The following is a 17415-nucleotide window of genomic DNA, read 5'->3' as shown; positions in this document are numbered from 1 at the left end:
AAACATCAATATTAAAATACAATATATAATAATAAATACCATCACAACTCTCTCCTCAGAGAATTAAAAATTAGGTGTTAGACAATTTTTAACTAAGATATTATATATATATATATATATGCATACACATTCACAACAATACATTAAATATAATACATTATTCAAAGGATTACAAAACTTCAATATTCATGACGGTACATAACACAATCAATACAAATAACCCTATGACCATAAAATTACGTAGCACGTGAAAGTGCATTAGCACAAATGTTATCAACCCCATTGACATGGATTATCTTCAAATCATACTCTTGTAATGATAAACTCCAATTTAATAGTCTTCTGTTTTTGCCCTTCATTTGGTTAAAAAACTTCAATAGGTTATGATCAGTGTAAATGACAATAGGTTGTTGTGATGCAGATACATACACATTGAAATGTTCTAAAGCATCATGAACTTCTAGAAGGATCCTGAATGCTCGAGCGTTTACTAGATATGCGGTGGTCTTGTATATATAAGACCGGCCAAAAAGCAATGGCAACAATGTAATGTGTAATTGAACTGCGGACAGAGAGAGAGAGTATTGTTGAGTTGAGCACGTGAGACGTTCGCTGTAAATTATAGCGTTTGTTATAGCGCGACTGTGTAAGTTAAGTGTATTGCGAAGTTGTATTCAGAAAGAATAAATCAGTTTTATTTTAAAAAGGACTTGCATCGGTAAGTTTCTTCGGAAAGAATTTCTACGGAAAATTAACTAACGAACAGAGACGTAACAATATCTTATATGCTGGAAAACGGCATTATAGAGCCTAGTAAATGTGACTGGTCTTCACCTTGTGTACTGGTTCCTAATTCTGATGGTTTGGTTAGATTCTGTACAGCCTTTCGCAAAGTAAATGCTTTGACAAAGACAGATTCCTATCCCATTCCAAGAATGGGAGATTGTATTGATAAAATTGAAAAAGCCAGATATATCACAAAGTGTGACCTACTAAAGGGATACTGAGCTGTTTCTCTAACTGACAGGGCAAAATAAATATCTGCTTTTATTACTCCTAATGGATTATACCAGTATAATGTAATGCCTTTTGAGATGAAAAATTCTCAAGCAACTTTTCAGCGTATGATAAATCAATACCTCAACAATCTGTCATATATTGGAATTTATGTTGATGATATTGTGATTTCCAGTGACATGTGGGAAGAACATTTATGTGTAGTACGTGATGTTTTTGAGAGGCTTAAGAAAGCCAATCTCACTGTAAATTTGGCAAAAAGTGACTTTTGTAAAGCCAAAGTTGTTTCCTTAGGTTATGTAGTTGGCCATGGCCAAGTTTCTCCAATTCAAGCCAAAATTGATTGTATTGTGAATTATCCAACTCATACCAACATGAAAAGCTTGATGAGATTTTTGGGAATGGCTGGTTATTACAGGAAGTTTTGTAAAACATTTTGCTGACATCACTGTACCATTAACAAACCTTTTTAAGAAAAATCAAAAGTTCAAATGATCTGAAACATGTCAACCTCCTTTTGAAAAGTCAAATATTTCTTGTGCATTTACCCTGTATTGATGGCACCTAACTTTGATAAGCCTTTCGCATTAGCTGTTGATGCCAGCGATTGTGGTGCTGGTGCTATTCTATTACAATCAGATGACAAAGGTATTGAACACCCTGTTTGTTATTTTTCTAAGAAGTTTAATTGTCACCAAAAGAAATTTTCTATGGTAGAAAAGAAACATTGGCTCTAGTGTTAATGTTACTAGCGTCACGTGACCTCCGCTGTCGTAACAATATTAAACAAACGTTTAGTTTTCAGTTGATTGGCAGCGTTTTGCAGGATACAGTTTACTGGAGTTTCAAAATCCTAAAATTTAGCTTGCAAGACATTTTCAAGGTAATAATTTAAACAGAACGTGAAAAACCACTATCTACACTCTGCAATAATTGAAAACATAAAATAATAATGCTTTCTTGCTAAACCAACTAACCTTGAGAAGTTCTACAAAATTTTCTTTGTCTTCCTGGCCGTTAGGATATTCCCAGTCTAGATCCAGACCATCAAAGTTCCTCTGGCGGAGAAACTCCAAAGCACTGAAAATGAAGCGTCTGCGGTTGTAGACGTTAGATGACATTTCTTTAAATAGTTGAGTTCCAAACGTCCAGCCTCCTAAAAGAAGCACATAGTAGAGCATTACCTCTTTTAATTTGGATTTTAAAAGTTAATTTTGTATCAAGTTATAATTATACACCATTTGTCAGTCACCTGGTGGTGACAATTATTATTGGACATAGCTTAGTGGATAAGTATAAAGTTGGTTGAGTTAAAGTATTTTCCTCTTAGAGGCCTTCCACTTACCAAGAAAAAAACTAGGAGTAGCGGAGAAAATATACGAGTTTTTTTAAAGTAGTTAAACTTATATAATCGTTATTAAATTGATCAATTAACTGTAATTATTTCAGCTTTTTCTTCTCTATCCTCAATGCACATATGTTCCTATTGAAAGGGCAATATTCATAATTTATAATGTAGGAATGTGGATATTGGAATGGCTAATTGATTTATCTTTTTCCATCTACAGATGCTTAAAGATACTGCATTGTAAAAGGATTCGTCATACTAAATGTTCTCAAAGTTAAAAACTGGGAACAGAAAAATCCAACAAGAGTCCTTTATTATTGTTTTTTATTAGTCATTGCTCTACGAGCAGAAGCTGATACACTGAGACAACGACTCTGGTAACCACTTTGGGAACTATTTTGGAAACAGAAGTTGAATATTGCATTTAAGTAGGCTGTTATTTAAAAGTACGTTTATTTTACATCAATCCAATTCGTGCACTTTTTATTACAATGTTTTTCGTGTAAGTTACGTTAAATTTGGCATTAAGTTCACTCGTATAACAAATATTATTTTGCAAACAGAAATACCACCTCAAATGAAAAAAATAATAATCTTCAGAATTTTTCACTCATATATGTTACATTGAAATAAACTGGTTGGAAGCTTTAACTTTACCTACTGCTAGAAGAACTTTCAAAGATGGGTTTTGCTTCTTCAGGTCTGTCACGCGTTCATATAAGCCCTTCTTCTTCTTTGTGCTTTCATCAGAACTGTCATGGGCGGTTAGTTGGTTATCTTTCATCCAGCCGAATGCAAAGATAATGTGGGTGCAAATAAAAGGATTTATGTCTTCGGGAGTGAACTTTCCAATCGATGGACGATACTGAGACCAGTTGGTGAAATAGCAGACTAGCTTCTTGGAATCATTTTTTAGGCCTAAAGTAAATTATTTAGATTTACAGAGAGTCCAAATTCAAGATCAAACAATGTACTTCAAGTTGATTATAAGTAGAACGAAATACGTTGTTCGTGTTATTTCAAGCTTTAAAAACTCGTATTTACAATCGGTTTACGATGTTCAGGTATTTCGAACATGAAAACATATGAATCCGTGTTCTAACTACTTAGTTGTACAATACGCCAAGAGGCGAATCTCTGAATTCCACAACAAATTATCCATTCAGCTCTTAATACTCTAAACAAGTTTCATATTTGGTTTTGGTGTAAACGTCTTTACCAACCTGGAAAAGCATGATTGTAATTAATTTTACTTGTCATCAGATAAGTATAATTCAATTCTACGTTTTTCGTTAGAAAGTCACCGTGTTGTAACAGTATACAATGTGTAGTAACATTGTTAGAAAGTCACCGTGTTGTAACAGTATACAATGTGTAGTAACATTGTTAGAAAGTTACCGTATTGTAACAGTATACAATGTGTTAACATAACATTGTTAGAAAGTCACCGTGTTGTAACGGTATACAATGTGTTAACATATCATTGTTAGAAAGTCACCGTGTTGTAACAGTATACAATGTGTTAACATAACATTGTTAGAAAGTCACCGTGTTGTAACAATATACAATGTGTTAACGTAACATTGTTAGAAAGTCACCGTGTTGTAACAGTATACAATGTGTTAACATAACATTGTTAGAAAGTCACCGTTGTAACAGTATACAATGTGTTAACATAACATTGTTAGAAAGTCACCGTGTTGTAACAATATACAATGTGTTAACGTAACATTGTTAGAAAGTCACCGTGTTGTAACAGTATACAATGTGTTAACATAACATTGTTAGAAAGTCACCGTGTAGTAACATTGTTAGACAACAATCGTACATAGTTGTGTATAATTAAAATTCAAATGTAATAATATTGTATATTCGGCGTCAAAAGGCATTCTACATTCTATAACATAGCATGGTAATCAGATCCAATGTGTCACAAACCATAACATTACTACTTACAACTTACCTTGGGTGTTTACCATTATCTGGAGCAACGACACCAGGCATAACTGTATCATAACCTGTAAAAAATACAAAATGTGTTAATAAAACCAATAAACTAAAGGATAAAAGTCTGACCAGAAATGACCTCCTAAAGTGCAATAAGAATGTTTACTTGGTTAACCGATTAGAGGTCATGACCGAACGTTTAAATACTAGTTTGTTATGTTTTTTTGTTTTTGTTTTTTGTTGTTTTTTTTTTGTTGTTGTTTGCATCTATAAAAACGGTCCTCCGCGAAACGTTTTGCCAATAAACGTGTAATATTAAATAGTACAGATATTACGCTGAATTTCTTGTTTCCATTTGGGTTTACGAAATTATTAAATGGGAAAGAGTTGGGGTCAACCGGGGTTGCCCTCCACCAACCCGGAGGGAGTAAAAGCTGATGTAAGAAACACATACCAGAAATTTATCTAAAACTTCAATGTTAGGCCTATTTAAAAATTTGGAAAGAAAGGCCTAATGACAGCATACATTTTATGAGGATACAGTGATTTTACAATACATTGTGGCATTTGTTTTATGCAGTTTCCGGCCACAAATATATATCCTTAGTACATTTTCTTTACTTTTTTGTACGTTCGATTGGCTGCTATTTACTGTACAACTTTAAAGCTTCATAACTTTTTCTTTTTTTTTACTTTATAATTTTCTGTAGTTTTTATTTTAACCCTACATGTTCACCAAGCTTAAGGTGTCGCTTTAGTCTGTGTTCCATGGGATAATTAATTCGCGCTTGTTTTGTTTAGTTGACGACACTAAAAGAGTGCACATTTTTCGTATATTTAAATATTTTAAATATTGCGTTTTACTTTAAAGATGTTCCAGTTTAATCACTTTGAGTGCTTGAATAAATCAGAAAAGCTTATACCTCAGCGTTTATCAACCGTAATGCGTACTTTTTGGAATGAAGATGTATTCTTCAGTATGGCCTCAGATTGTAGGTGTTAGCATGATATGTTTATCCACACAAGTACCTCTCTCTCTTTCTTGTCCACTTCTCTGAATTAGGTCAACAACCTAATCTTCCATATCCTTAGGTCTTCAACAGTGAGGTCTTGTCTACATGGCGGCAGAAGTTTTTACATCTCAGTGCAAATAGCGATTAAAAACAGGCTTCATTTAAAAATGTGTTTCTTTCTAAGCCATGTTTTCGGGAAACGGGAAATGACGTGTTAAAGATATCCAAAACGTGAATGTTTAATTACCGAATGCGAAAGAACTGAGCTTAAAGAGACAACCCTGACTCTGCCAAAAACAACAACAACAACAAATAAATTAATTTTAAATTTGACGGTTGTAGGCTGAAAGTGAATCTTATATAATATATGCATGACTAAAACAAGGTAAGTTGCTGTATGTGGCAGGTGTACTTTGTGTAAACACTAAACAAACTTGCGATTTTTTGACATTGCTACGTTTACTGACGTCAGTATCAACTCTATAGCCCACGTGTGTGTGTGTGTATTTTGTAGCTTGCGTACTTGTGGTTTGACCATAAACTTCGAGACCAGAATCAGCCAAAGATATTTAGCATTTCCTGCTTGTGTCATTACTTTATGTGTGTTTTGTTGAGTATAAAGATTGGGTTACTGAGCTATTCCCACCACAAGAAGCGAACCCCGAATTTTAGTGTTATAAGTTTATTGTATTTTCACATATTATTAAAGTCGTCAAAATGGGATTATTAACTATTTCATCTTCATCTAGATTTGTTTTGTTTCACAGCGCACCCTAGGTTCAGGAAGCGATATAAATCCGCTACTTACACCTTTAGGCTAAAAAATAAAGGCCCATAAAAATTAAACAACATTTATGTTTGTTTGTTATGCTATTAAACACAAATCTTCACAACAGGCTATCTGTGCTGTGCCCCCCCCCCCCCGCAGGGATTGAACCTGAATTTTATCGTTATAACTCCTCAAGCTTATCTACGAGCCGTGGAGGTGAACACAGCAGTTATGTAAATTATGGTTTTATTTTAGAACATACAAGTTACTTAGCCAATTTCATACAGTAAATTCTAATTAACAAGTATCATAAAACAACAAATTAGAATTCTGTTAGATACACTGCTCCTTCCGGTTTGTTTTACACTTTGACTACGAATTACAAAACTAAATAAAAAGGTTCAGGGGGTAAGAAAAATAGTATACCTTGCAGTCAAATTTTCTTTAACGTATCTTATTAAAGTTGCCCCACAGTGGCTCAGCGGTAAAGTTGGAGACTTATACGTTAAAAATTGGGCACAACGCCTATTATGTAGTTTTTGCACTTAAAAACAAACAAACAGACTTATTAAAGTTAAAATAGATTAAACAAAATAGAAAGATCATTAAAGAACTAAGTCTATCAAAACACTTAATAAACATATTAATTTTAACAGTTTTTTGGCGTTTCGTTACAACACCAGAAGATGGAGATATTCTAAGATGGCTGACCGATTTTTAACTATTAATACTGAAACGACGTATACTAGTTTTAAGTTGTGTGTTGTATTTAAATCTACACTGAAACTTCTGTTAGATAATTATTGTCTATTTTATCTTTGGAATAATTACTTAAATTAGACAACAACAGTTTTAAGAACTTATATTTATGTAATGGTAAATTATGTATAATATACACACAAACACACATATTTAGTAGTGTTTTAAACCGATTATTATCCCCGATATTCAGAACTTACCTTATTAAACCACGACATAACGATATATTTCTAATTTCTTCTTGAATATACTGACATGTGAATTCACACTGCAGCGCCGAAAAGTCAAGAAATACCCCACCTGATGTTGAAATCGGAAAACAGTGAATAAGTTGAATCACCGACCGTCTGGTTTATCTTTTATAATGGGCCAAGGTTTGACGTAATTGTAGTTCCCCCAATAAGGTTCAATTATTTAGGTCACGTGAGCAAAGAGCCAATTGTTAATCAACAATCAACTTGTTTTCTGTGTTTGCACAAAAATGCAACAGTTTTTCAAGACAGCGTTTCATTTTTAAATAGAAATTAAATAGAAAACGTTAAAAAATTGATATGTGAGCTAATAACGTTTATCCAGACGTTATTGTTTAAATTACAGTAAATCTTTTCAGAAATAAAAAGATTTTTAAGTTATTTTAGGCCCATAAGTGGTACACGGGTAGAAAACTATAAAGTACTACTATTTTAACATTTGCTTATTAAAGTTTGTGCAAAGCTATTCGAGAAATATTTGCGCTGGTGTTCCTTATCTTAGAAGTGGTAACTAGTCAACACAACCCATCGCTGCTCTTTACTAACAAAAAGTGGGATTCGTTGTCACATTATATTACCGCCACGGCTGAGAGGACGAGCAAGTTCGGCGACGAGATTCAATCCCGTGACATGCAGATTGCAAGTTGAGCGCCGTACTAACCAGGCCATGCTAAGCCTAAAATTGTAAGAGCTTTTTGTTGAATAAGAAATTTCAATAGTTATTTAGGAAATATACGTACAATTTCGAGAAAAACTATTGTACAATTTTCCTTATCGTTTCACATCTTCGCACTTATTCAAGATAATGTAATTAGTTTATGGATTTGTGAAAATATTATTGTACACAAAACCGTCAGTTCGTAGAGGCCGTTTATTTTTACAAAACAAAACGTGATCACGCCACCTTTTTCAACTAACTTATTCTGACATCGAACCAAACTTCGTTTCTTCTTCTTCTTTTTTTTAAAATCATTACTAACTCAGTCACTGGAAAAATATTAGCTCTTTTTCCGTGACTATAAATAGTTCTTATATTTTATTTATTCAAATTTTAAATATAACGCGTTCGGGCCTAAGATAATCTTATTAAACCAGTATGCGTTACCGAAGATTTATTTTGACTCCCATGACGTCATCATTATTTCAATTTTTTAAGTTCATTTAAAATATTTCAAGTCAATATCTTAGTTACATTTTATTTCCTTTTTTTTTTTAATCGGCTTTAAGACATTATGCACTGTTAAATTTTTATACGTCATAATCAGGCAACAGAACATAATCCATTGGGAATTCTTTATCTGCGTGTGTTTATCCCAGTACTGTGTTTTGAAAGCGAACGTCGACTCGGCGAGTATGACAAAATGTCAATAAGTAATATATATATATATAATAATTGTGAACAGATTCAGATTAATGCGCTGCAGGGCATACAAAAGTAACCACCGGATATTTTAGGGTTGCTTCTTTAAATAGCAGGTTAACAGACAAGGCACTGTTTGTTTTAATCACACAAAAATACTACGAGTTTTTAAAACATACTTTAGTGATCTAAACTTTAACAAGCACATTGTGAAAACGATTTTTTTTATAACATACAAGTTAGTCAACCGTCCACTGGTTACATGTAATAAGTTCTGGGGTATTCGAAACAGAAAAAATGGAGTCGATTACTGGCCCGTTTGGGTGTTGATTGTGGGAAGCACGTGACGAAAAGCAACCAAGATGGTACGGTGAAATCTAAGTGCTGGGAACCTGTACGGTTTGTTGTCCCCGTTATGTATATTTTTAATATTTCTGAAAGTGTGTCATCGTGTCAAATAATAGATGTTACTCTCTTCACAACGCAGGAATGATTACTCTCTTTAGAATAATCATGTTTCCATAATTGGGAGTGCATATTCTATTCATAATTTTATGCCATTTCCCACATATATTTATACCCTTTACGTCATCGATTTCCCATAGTTCTTCTGCTCCCGTTTTCGCGCGTGTTTTATAAGTACTGGGCCTCGCAGGCGAATCTTAAATTCCTGATCTCAGCTTGATATATCACATATCGCTCATAAGAAACTCGTTTTTTATCGAATGTCTATTTTGTTGTAAAAAACAAATTTTTTTATTGTATGCTGTTGTAGGATATCGTTTTTAGCACAACTAAAACTTTTTTGGAAGCTTAGAAAACGATCTGACCGATACACAACCGAGTTAGGCAAGGTTAGAAGAGACTGTTCCTTTAATGATGAGGCTGATTGGTTAGCGAAATTGTTAGTCGGTTATCTGTTACTTGTGAAATTAGGCCTATCATTAGTTTCCTCGTGTAACTTGCAGAAATTATGGTTGAAGAAATAAAACGCTTTCGATATAATTAATTAGACTGGACTTTTTTTTTCACCAAATAATCCGAAAGAGTCCGCCGAATAATAGAAACCATTAGAAAAACATATGGAAATATAAGTATCCCCCCAGTGACTCAGTGGTAAATCAGTAGCTTATGATGCTGAAAATCGGGTTTCGATACCCGTAGTGGGCAGAGTACACATAAGTATTAGCATAAGAGTGCATAAGTATTAGCAATAATAACTTCTTAAAAATGGCGAAATAACACTATTGTATAACGTAAACGACTTTTCAGTCAGGCTAATTTTGAGTTTTATGATAGCCGGCTTAGGAATTTGACCTGATTTTAGAGTGAGCATTTATCGAAATCCTGATACACAAAGCAGCTTTTAAGTATAACAGAGAAATATTAATGCGGCAAAACTTTAACGTATCTAATTCCAAACATAATTAATATTTCGGGATAGGATCTTCATGAACTGTACGTATTTAGACATTTCTCGAAGACCCGGCATGGCCAGGTGGTTAGGGCGCTCGACTTGTAGTCTGCGGGTTCGAATCCCCGTCCCACCAAACATGCTCGCCCTTTCAGCCGTGGGGGCATTATAATGTGACGGTCAATCCCACTATTCGTTGGTAAAAGAGTAGACCCCAAGAGTTGGCGGTGGGTGGTGATGACTAGCTGCCTTCCCTCTAGTCTTACACTGCTAAATTAGGGACGGCTAGCGTGTAGCTTTGCGCGAAATTCAAAACAAACAAACAAACATTTATTGCAAGTTACAGGTCTTCTAAGTTAGATTTTTTTAGAGGGCGCCACTTTTACTGTTGAATATATTCTCAACACCAGTGTATCTCAAAACATGTATAATTTATTAGCAATGATTTTGAGATTTGGCAAACATTAAGTTAATATAATTGACAATTAACTAACTTACTTATAAAACACTGTGGAGACATGCCTATCCGAGAAACGTGTTTTGTTTAGTTTTATAACTGGCCAGGAAAAACAGATTAGTCGAACTTGACATCGCAGCCCCCTATTGGAGCTCAACCAAAACTTCGTATGCATACAAGACTATTCGATGATGAGGAACACTTTGAGACTAATAATGGTTGGAGACGGCTTGAATGTATAATGAAGAAAAACTTTAATATAAGTTTAAGACTATCAATACAAGACTATCACCCCATGCCCTCGGATGGACAGTGGTAAGTTAACGGATTTATAACGCTAAAGTCTGGGGTTCGTTCTCCACGGTGTACAGAATATAGACAGGCCATTGTGTTAGATTTGCTTTAAGAAAATAACATATAATTCATTTTTTATTAGAACAGGATACGTACTTGAAATCCTAAGCTTAACAAAAATGATAAATATATTGAATGTTTTATGTTGTTGTTTATTTCTTTAAATTATTGTTTATGTTGATGTTTAATAATAAAGCGTAAACTGACTTTGGGATCAAAAGCGTGCTTAATCGTTTGGTACGAGAGTAGAACCTGTTTATGTGCGACAAGGGATTCAGCAAATTACCTTTCAGGTTTTTTTACACAATATTGTTTGTAAACAACGAGCCTGTCTTTACTGTGAACTTTTACTTATCGTTACTGAAGGAAGTCATGAGAAATGCGAAAATAGGTCGCTGATTTTGTCGGATATTTGTGAAAAATTTAAAGTTGAGAGTCCTCAGAAAAATCAAACGAAGTTGTTTTCCCTCGGCGTGTCATGCTGATATTAAACCTAAAACCTTCAAACTCGTATTTTTAGGCTACTCACGTACAATAGTGACTAATGAGGGTGGTAATTGGCAGAACGTTTTCATGCATGGCTGGTGAACTGAACAATAACATATATAATATATAATGTCTTATTACTTCACAGATAGAAAAATTAAAGTTATTTAATTAGAAATCTTTCAGAAATGTCTAGGTCTTAGACTTTTAATCTTATCTTTAACTAGTACTACGTCTATTAAATATTAACTAACCGTGTGTTTATTGTAAGATATAGTTTTAATATTTTACTTTAGATGTATGTTTACTCAATTGAGCATGTTATTACGTCATGATGACGCAACATCAAACTGAGTAAGTTTTTCAGTTAGTTATTAATTTCGGTTAATAATTTAAACTGTCAGTTTTATTGCGCATATTTTATTACGATTCAGTTATTCGGTGAGTTTGTTATGGATTGATTAGCGAGGAAATTATGCAAGTAAGTTAAACGTACATAGTTACAGAATTTCTGTTGAAACGTCGTTCGTGAAGTTAGGCCTAAGTAGGTTTAATCTCACTTATGAAGGATTGAATCCTGATATCTCACGCTGAAAACTTTGATAAAAGTTATGATTATCACATGTTGCAAACTGTGTGTCAGAGAAATCTTGAAGCATTTTATATCTAAATGTTTGTGTTCTTTATTTGTCTGCATTAAAATAGGACCCAAAAGTTTAAATTCACATGTTAGTTTTTAACACATAAGATTTTCTTAACCATTTCATTCGAAAGTTTTAAGTAGTTCAGTAATTAGGTCAGTTTAATCTATCTGCTTTTATTTGAATGTAATATGTACATCTGGTATACTGCTCTATCCTTCAATTGAATTAAACAAAACACAATATGAACTTTTAAAAAACAGTTCTTATGTTCCAGGTGGTATATGTTGAATTAGTTCAGTAAATGTTATTATTGATAGAGCTTTGATTTGGGTATATGTTTATACGACACGTGTTTTCTACTTCTCACTTTGTTTTCTAAACATTTATTAAAACAAAGAATCTAAGAAAAATAAATATCACAAACTCTCTCAATCTTCAGTTAACGACCATAAACACGTACTTGTCTAAATTATCAGTTCTTGTTGTTTGTTGTCGTTGTTTATTATTAAGCACAAAGTTACACAAAGGGCTATCTGTGCTCTGCCCTCCACTGGTATCGAAACCCAGATTCTAGTGTTGTAAGTCCGCAGACATACCGCTTTGCCACTGGGGGCAAATTATCAGTCCTCCATGAACGGATCATAATATTCGTTTTAAGCCTCAGTTCTACATGAACGGACTATATGTACCTGCTTGTCTTAAGTATCAGTTCTCCATGAACGGACTATATGTACCTGCTTGTCTTAAGTATCAGTTCTCCATGAACAGCCGTAAATATTTGCTTGTCATAAGCCTCAGTTCTCCATGAATGAACCATAAATATCTGTTTACCTGCAACCCCAGTTCTCCATGAATGAACCATACATATCTGTTTCTTTGAAACCTCAGTTCTCCATGATTGAACCATACATATCAGTTTCTCTGAAACCCAGTTCTCCATGAATGAACCATACATATCTGTTTGTCTGAAGCCTCAGTTCTTCATGAATGAACCGTAAATACCTGTTTATCTGAAACCCCAGTTCTCCATGAATGAACCATACATATCAGTTTCTCTGAAGCCTCAGTTCTCCATGAATGAACCATAAATACCAGTTTCTCTGAAGCCTCAGTTCTCCATGAATGAACCATACATATCAGTTTCTCTGAAGCCTCAGTTCTCCATGAATGAACCATAAATATCTGTTTGTCTGAATCCCCAGTTCGACAAGAACGAACCGTTATCATAAACGTCTTTATGTGGAAGACCTTAATTTATTATATAAGCTATTCATCCTTACGTTTCCTTATTAACATTGAAGTAACTTTCGTTGCAGGTTAATTTGGGTTTTATCGTTAATGAGAAGAGCAAGTACTTTAGCCAACCTATTTGTCCTACGTTATCAATATTCATTATGACTGCGGGTAATATCTACCGTATAAAAATTTGCTCAAATATATATATACGAATATCTGTAAACCTATTACACATCAATCTATTTTTATACAGTCTTAAGTAAGCGGTTTGAACATTAGATTTACAAGTTATATTCGCCATCTGGTGGCTATTATGTGAATATCGTTGTTGAGCTCAGTGTGGCCTAGTGCTTATTATGCTGGTTGAAAGATGAACAGTTTCGTTATGATACACATATGAAAAGCAGAAAAGTTGGGATGCATGTCGTTACAACAAAAATAACGGACAGAAAATTATTGTCAATAGAGTTAATTGGTACTTTCTTCATCGTTGTTTTTTATTTAATGCAAGTTCTTTAAAGTACACCACCTCAAAAATAATCTGACGGGTTAAAAAATTGAACTTACCCCCCCCCCCCCCCACACACATCTTGAAGAATTGAATCACAATCTCACGTGTGATAGGCAGATAAACTTGACACTATACCCTATAGAAATAGGGTAATTAATCTATTTAAAATAAACTTATTTTTAATGAAAATTATGTGTAGATTTTATATATATATATTTTTTCAATATTTGTTCAACCTTCTAGTTTTAGCTATTAAAAAACTCGTGCTTTCTATACTAAAAATTAAATTAATTAATGGGACGTTTTATCATGCAAGTTTAGAATACGTACGTGTAAGCTAAGAAAACGTAATTTTCACATTATTCTCTGAAGCAAAAGATGGCGCCACAACAGCCACTGTTATGTTAATAACTCTGTATCTCATATTTCGCACTTTGTTTCAGCTACTATATATCCTCTAGGCCTAGTCATAGGTAATTTGAATTAGGCAAAGGCATAAATGTTAATAAACCTTTTAATTTTTTTTAGGAAAATAAAACCTAAAAGGTATGTATAATCTTCGCACAACAGTTCCGAAGGTGGCGACACATTGTTTTTTAAAGATGGATACAAGTTATTTTTTGTCATTTCAAACATTAGATTTTTCACATTCACGAAAGCTTCAGAATATCCGGAAATCGTATCTTCTATATACATACATTAAAAGCACATCATCAGATGTAATACTGATGTTATACGTACCCGAACAAGCCAATCACAAAGCTTTTTTTTAGAACTGTATTTATTTTTTCAATTACAAATGATAAATTAACAAGTGAAACCTTCAGAGCCAGACACCAAACTGTTAAGTATATTGGTTAAGAAAAATAATTATTGATAAAATAAATTAAAAGTATTGTAGCTATATGGTTTATGAAAAAATGCCACAAACTTACTAATGTTATTCCCATACATATGCGAAAAATATCACTTCTGGCTTTAATTAAAATTATTACAAAAATAGCTCTATTCGGGTGAGTTCGCATAACAATTGTATTTTTTTGTTTTTGATGTTGTTTTAAAACTCCCATAAGGTGGCACTTGAAGCATCTGCGCCATTGACCTTGAGGATCCCGTTCTTTTCTGCTACTAAATACGTCCCGCTAGAGGTCTTCACACACAATTTTGATGGCTCTCTGAGCTCTAAATAAAATCGTTCTGGAACATCAGAATCTATAACAACATCCTCTTCTGAGACTCTCCAATATTTGTTGCTCGCGCCATCTGTTGGCAAGAAGTAAAACTATGCATATATATATATATACATACATACACATTTTTAACAGTGTAAATTAAATTAGGCTGAAGAACATAAGTACGTTTAGGATTAATGAAATACAATAAAAATTAATTTATTTGCCACAAAGATGACAACGTGTTATTTTTGGTACACATTATCTAATTTTTCCACACCAACAAAAAACTAAACGTTCGCGTATTAAATCATGTAACTGTGACAATTTAAAAGTCGATAGATAGGTAAATCCTGATGCAGAATCTTGATACAGTGAAAAACATTGTCACAAATGTGATATAGATTTAACCAATATTTTTTTTCCAAGCAATTTGTAACTAATAAGATGAAATATTTCAATTTATTCCTGATCCAGCAATCCTACAAACCTTTGAAATAATAGCTTCCTGGATTGTCTCCTCTTTCTATAATGATTGTTTCGTAAGACGACTTATTGCACTCCAGCTTCTTAGAGGTGGCGCTCTTGTAGCCCACAAACCCTTGGTTACACTTTATGACAAGGGTTGAACGGTTTATCAAGTAGAAACGGAACTTCTCCATGTCACCCACTTGGTCACTGTTGGCAAACAGGTGACCACTCTTCTTTGCTGCCACAAACCTGCCATTATTTGCCACAAAAGTTACGCTTCCATCTTGATGCCATATAAGGTCGAAAAGACAGTTGGGAGTCCTAAAATCATAATTTATTTCTTTACTCAATATTTTACTTATAAACATTTTAGTTGCCTTAACACTGATTGTTGTAAAATACTAACACTAATACTAGGTCCATTACGTTGTTTCGGTGTCATTTGGGAGATGTGTTCGTCAACTATGAGTTTTAAATATAAAGAAGGGTAAGGCTTAGCTTAACCTAATATTTAGTTTCGTATAGCATTTGTACATTTTGATAAAACTTGACCAAAACTTGCCCTCTGCTTTCATAAACTTAAAAATATATCTGATCTAACATTTGCAGCATCTGAAAACAAAACCCCATTGGTGTATTTCCTTTTTAAAAAATGTACGAATAAGGAGATCCGTTTCAAGGCTACGGTAGCGCCATCTCTCAAGGAGCTTTCATACCTCTTACAACTAGTAGCCTGGATTCCAGCGTTGATCCCCAAACACCAATAACTGTCCTCCATGGTTCGAATGTACCATCGCTTGGTGGCGCTATCTAACTCCAATTGGAAGGTCTCGTGATCAGAAATCTCATCTTGATTAGCAGTGACATCTACTCCTAAATATCAATAAACCAATCGTGAAAAAAGGTGTATATATATTTTCAAACATTACATCGTAAAGAGACAGCAGCGAGGTAGGTCCAAAGACTGAATTAGATGTTTTAAGGTTTACACAGATATTTTACTTATGACAGCTTCAAGTTGAATCTCAGTATCAGAAGCACGTCTAAAATGTGTGAAACTACGAACACACAATGCCAAAATTTGAACGATTGTTTGTTAAACCATTTATTATATTTTCTGAAACCAACAGATATTTTTATACATAACACACAAAACCTTTAATAATTACATGAATTATTTCGTTTAATCAAAGTAAGCAAGGAAAAAAAAATGTCGCTGTTTTGCAATAAATCATCTAAAAGTAATGGTTCAAATATGTGTTTGTTTGTTTGAATTTTCTATAGTTCTCAAACATTATAAATGTAAAGTTTACAAGTAAGATGTTGCGATTTGTCCAAGTTGATTCTGGTTAATAACTCTACAGGCTCGAACAGGTCGAATGAAATATTAGCCTAACATACCAACGGCGCAAGCGCAAGAAAGGACTGAGCGAAAACTACCCCATTCCGTGAGAACTAAGAAAGCAGGAGTAGCGTAACCGTGACGAAACATAACTCCCACCTTTCCCAAACCCACACGAGTATTTCATTTTTACAATGTTTCTTGCTTTAATTGAAGGAATTTTCTTTAGAAATAAACATCACTTTTCTCAAGCACAGTGCAAGAAATTGCATTATTATGTTCGACCCTCTAGCGGCCAGTGTCCGTAGGCCTGGCCGTTTTTTATCAGCTCCATTTTCTTTATTATTGCGTTCAGTGACATCTATATTAAAATAAAATAATTTACAATTAATTTAAAATATTTCGCATTGGTGCTTCATTAAATAATCTTTCAAATTCCGCAATTACTAGTAATATATAATCAATCGTTTTCGATTTCAGAAGTAAAACTTAATCGTATTCTCATTAAACAATGACTTTATTTAAAATTTGTGATAAAAATCGTGTAAACTGAAATTTATTTTCTTAACACATTTGTTTCAATACGGCCATTTCAGATTCAAAATCACAAGCACGTAAAAACATCCTGTCAGATCTGTCTTTTTTTTTCTCCCATAAATCACTGCCCAAGAGGCCTTTTGTTCAACACTAGAACTCATCAATTGGAATGGACGATTAAAAACAAAAGATCCTCTGAACTGCTATTTATATATACAGGATAAATTACATCATCGAACCCAGTTGGCCTATTGGTTTGTAATGCTTCGCCAGCTTTCGGCGTTTAAAACGTAATTTTTAATTACCCCCCCCCCCTCTCACGCACAC

At 33.7% G+C, this 17415-nt stretch overlaps 2 protein-coding genes across 3 annotated transcripts in view; both read right to left on the bottom strand.

Annotated features, from left to right (window-relative positions):
- Positions 1-7120, bottom strand: part of LOC106466289 (chitinase-like protein 3) — a gene marked incomplete at its 3' end in the record, with an annotated part of 18289 nt that extends 11169 nt beyond the window's left edge. Inside the window, 4 exon segments of the mRNA XM_013926557.2 lie at positions 1995-2173; positions 3023-3283; positions 4329-4383; positions 7054-7120. Of these exon segments, the coding sequence (XP_013782011.2) occupies positions 1995-2173; positions 3023-3283; positions 4329-4383; positions 7054-7071 (513 nt within the window).
- Positions 7121-14394: 7274 nt separating this feature from the next.
- Positions 14395-17415, bottom strand: part of LOC106466288 (protein singed-like) — a 9458-nt gene continuing 6437 nt past the window's right edge. For both annotated transcript variants that reach the window (XM_022394268.1, XM_013926556.2), the window contains exons 3-5: positions 15926-16082; positions 15229-15530; positions 14395-14829 (exon numbers count right to left, since the gene is read on the bottom strand). In XM_022394268.1, the coding sequence (XP_022249976.1) occupies positions 14624-14829; positions 15229-15530; positions 15926-16082 (665 nt within the window). In that variant the 3' untranslated portion in view covers positions 14395-14623. The remainder of the gene's footprint in view (positions 14830-15228; positions 15531-15925; positions 16083-17415) is intronic.

This window comes from Limulus polyphemus, unplaced genomic scaffold (genome assembly GCF_000517525.1).
Source record: "Limulus polyphemus unplaced genomic scaffold, Limulus_polyphemus-2.1.2 Scaffold2213, whole genome shotgun sequence".
Classification (NCBI taxonomy): Eukaryota; Metazoa; Arthropoda; class Merostomata; order Xiphosura; family Limulidae; genus Limulus; species Limulus polyphemus.
This window is presented reverse-complemented; position numbering and strand designations above follow the sequence as displayed.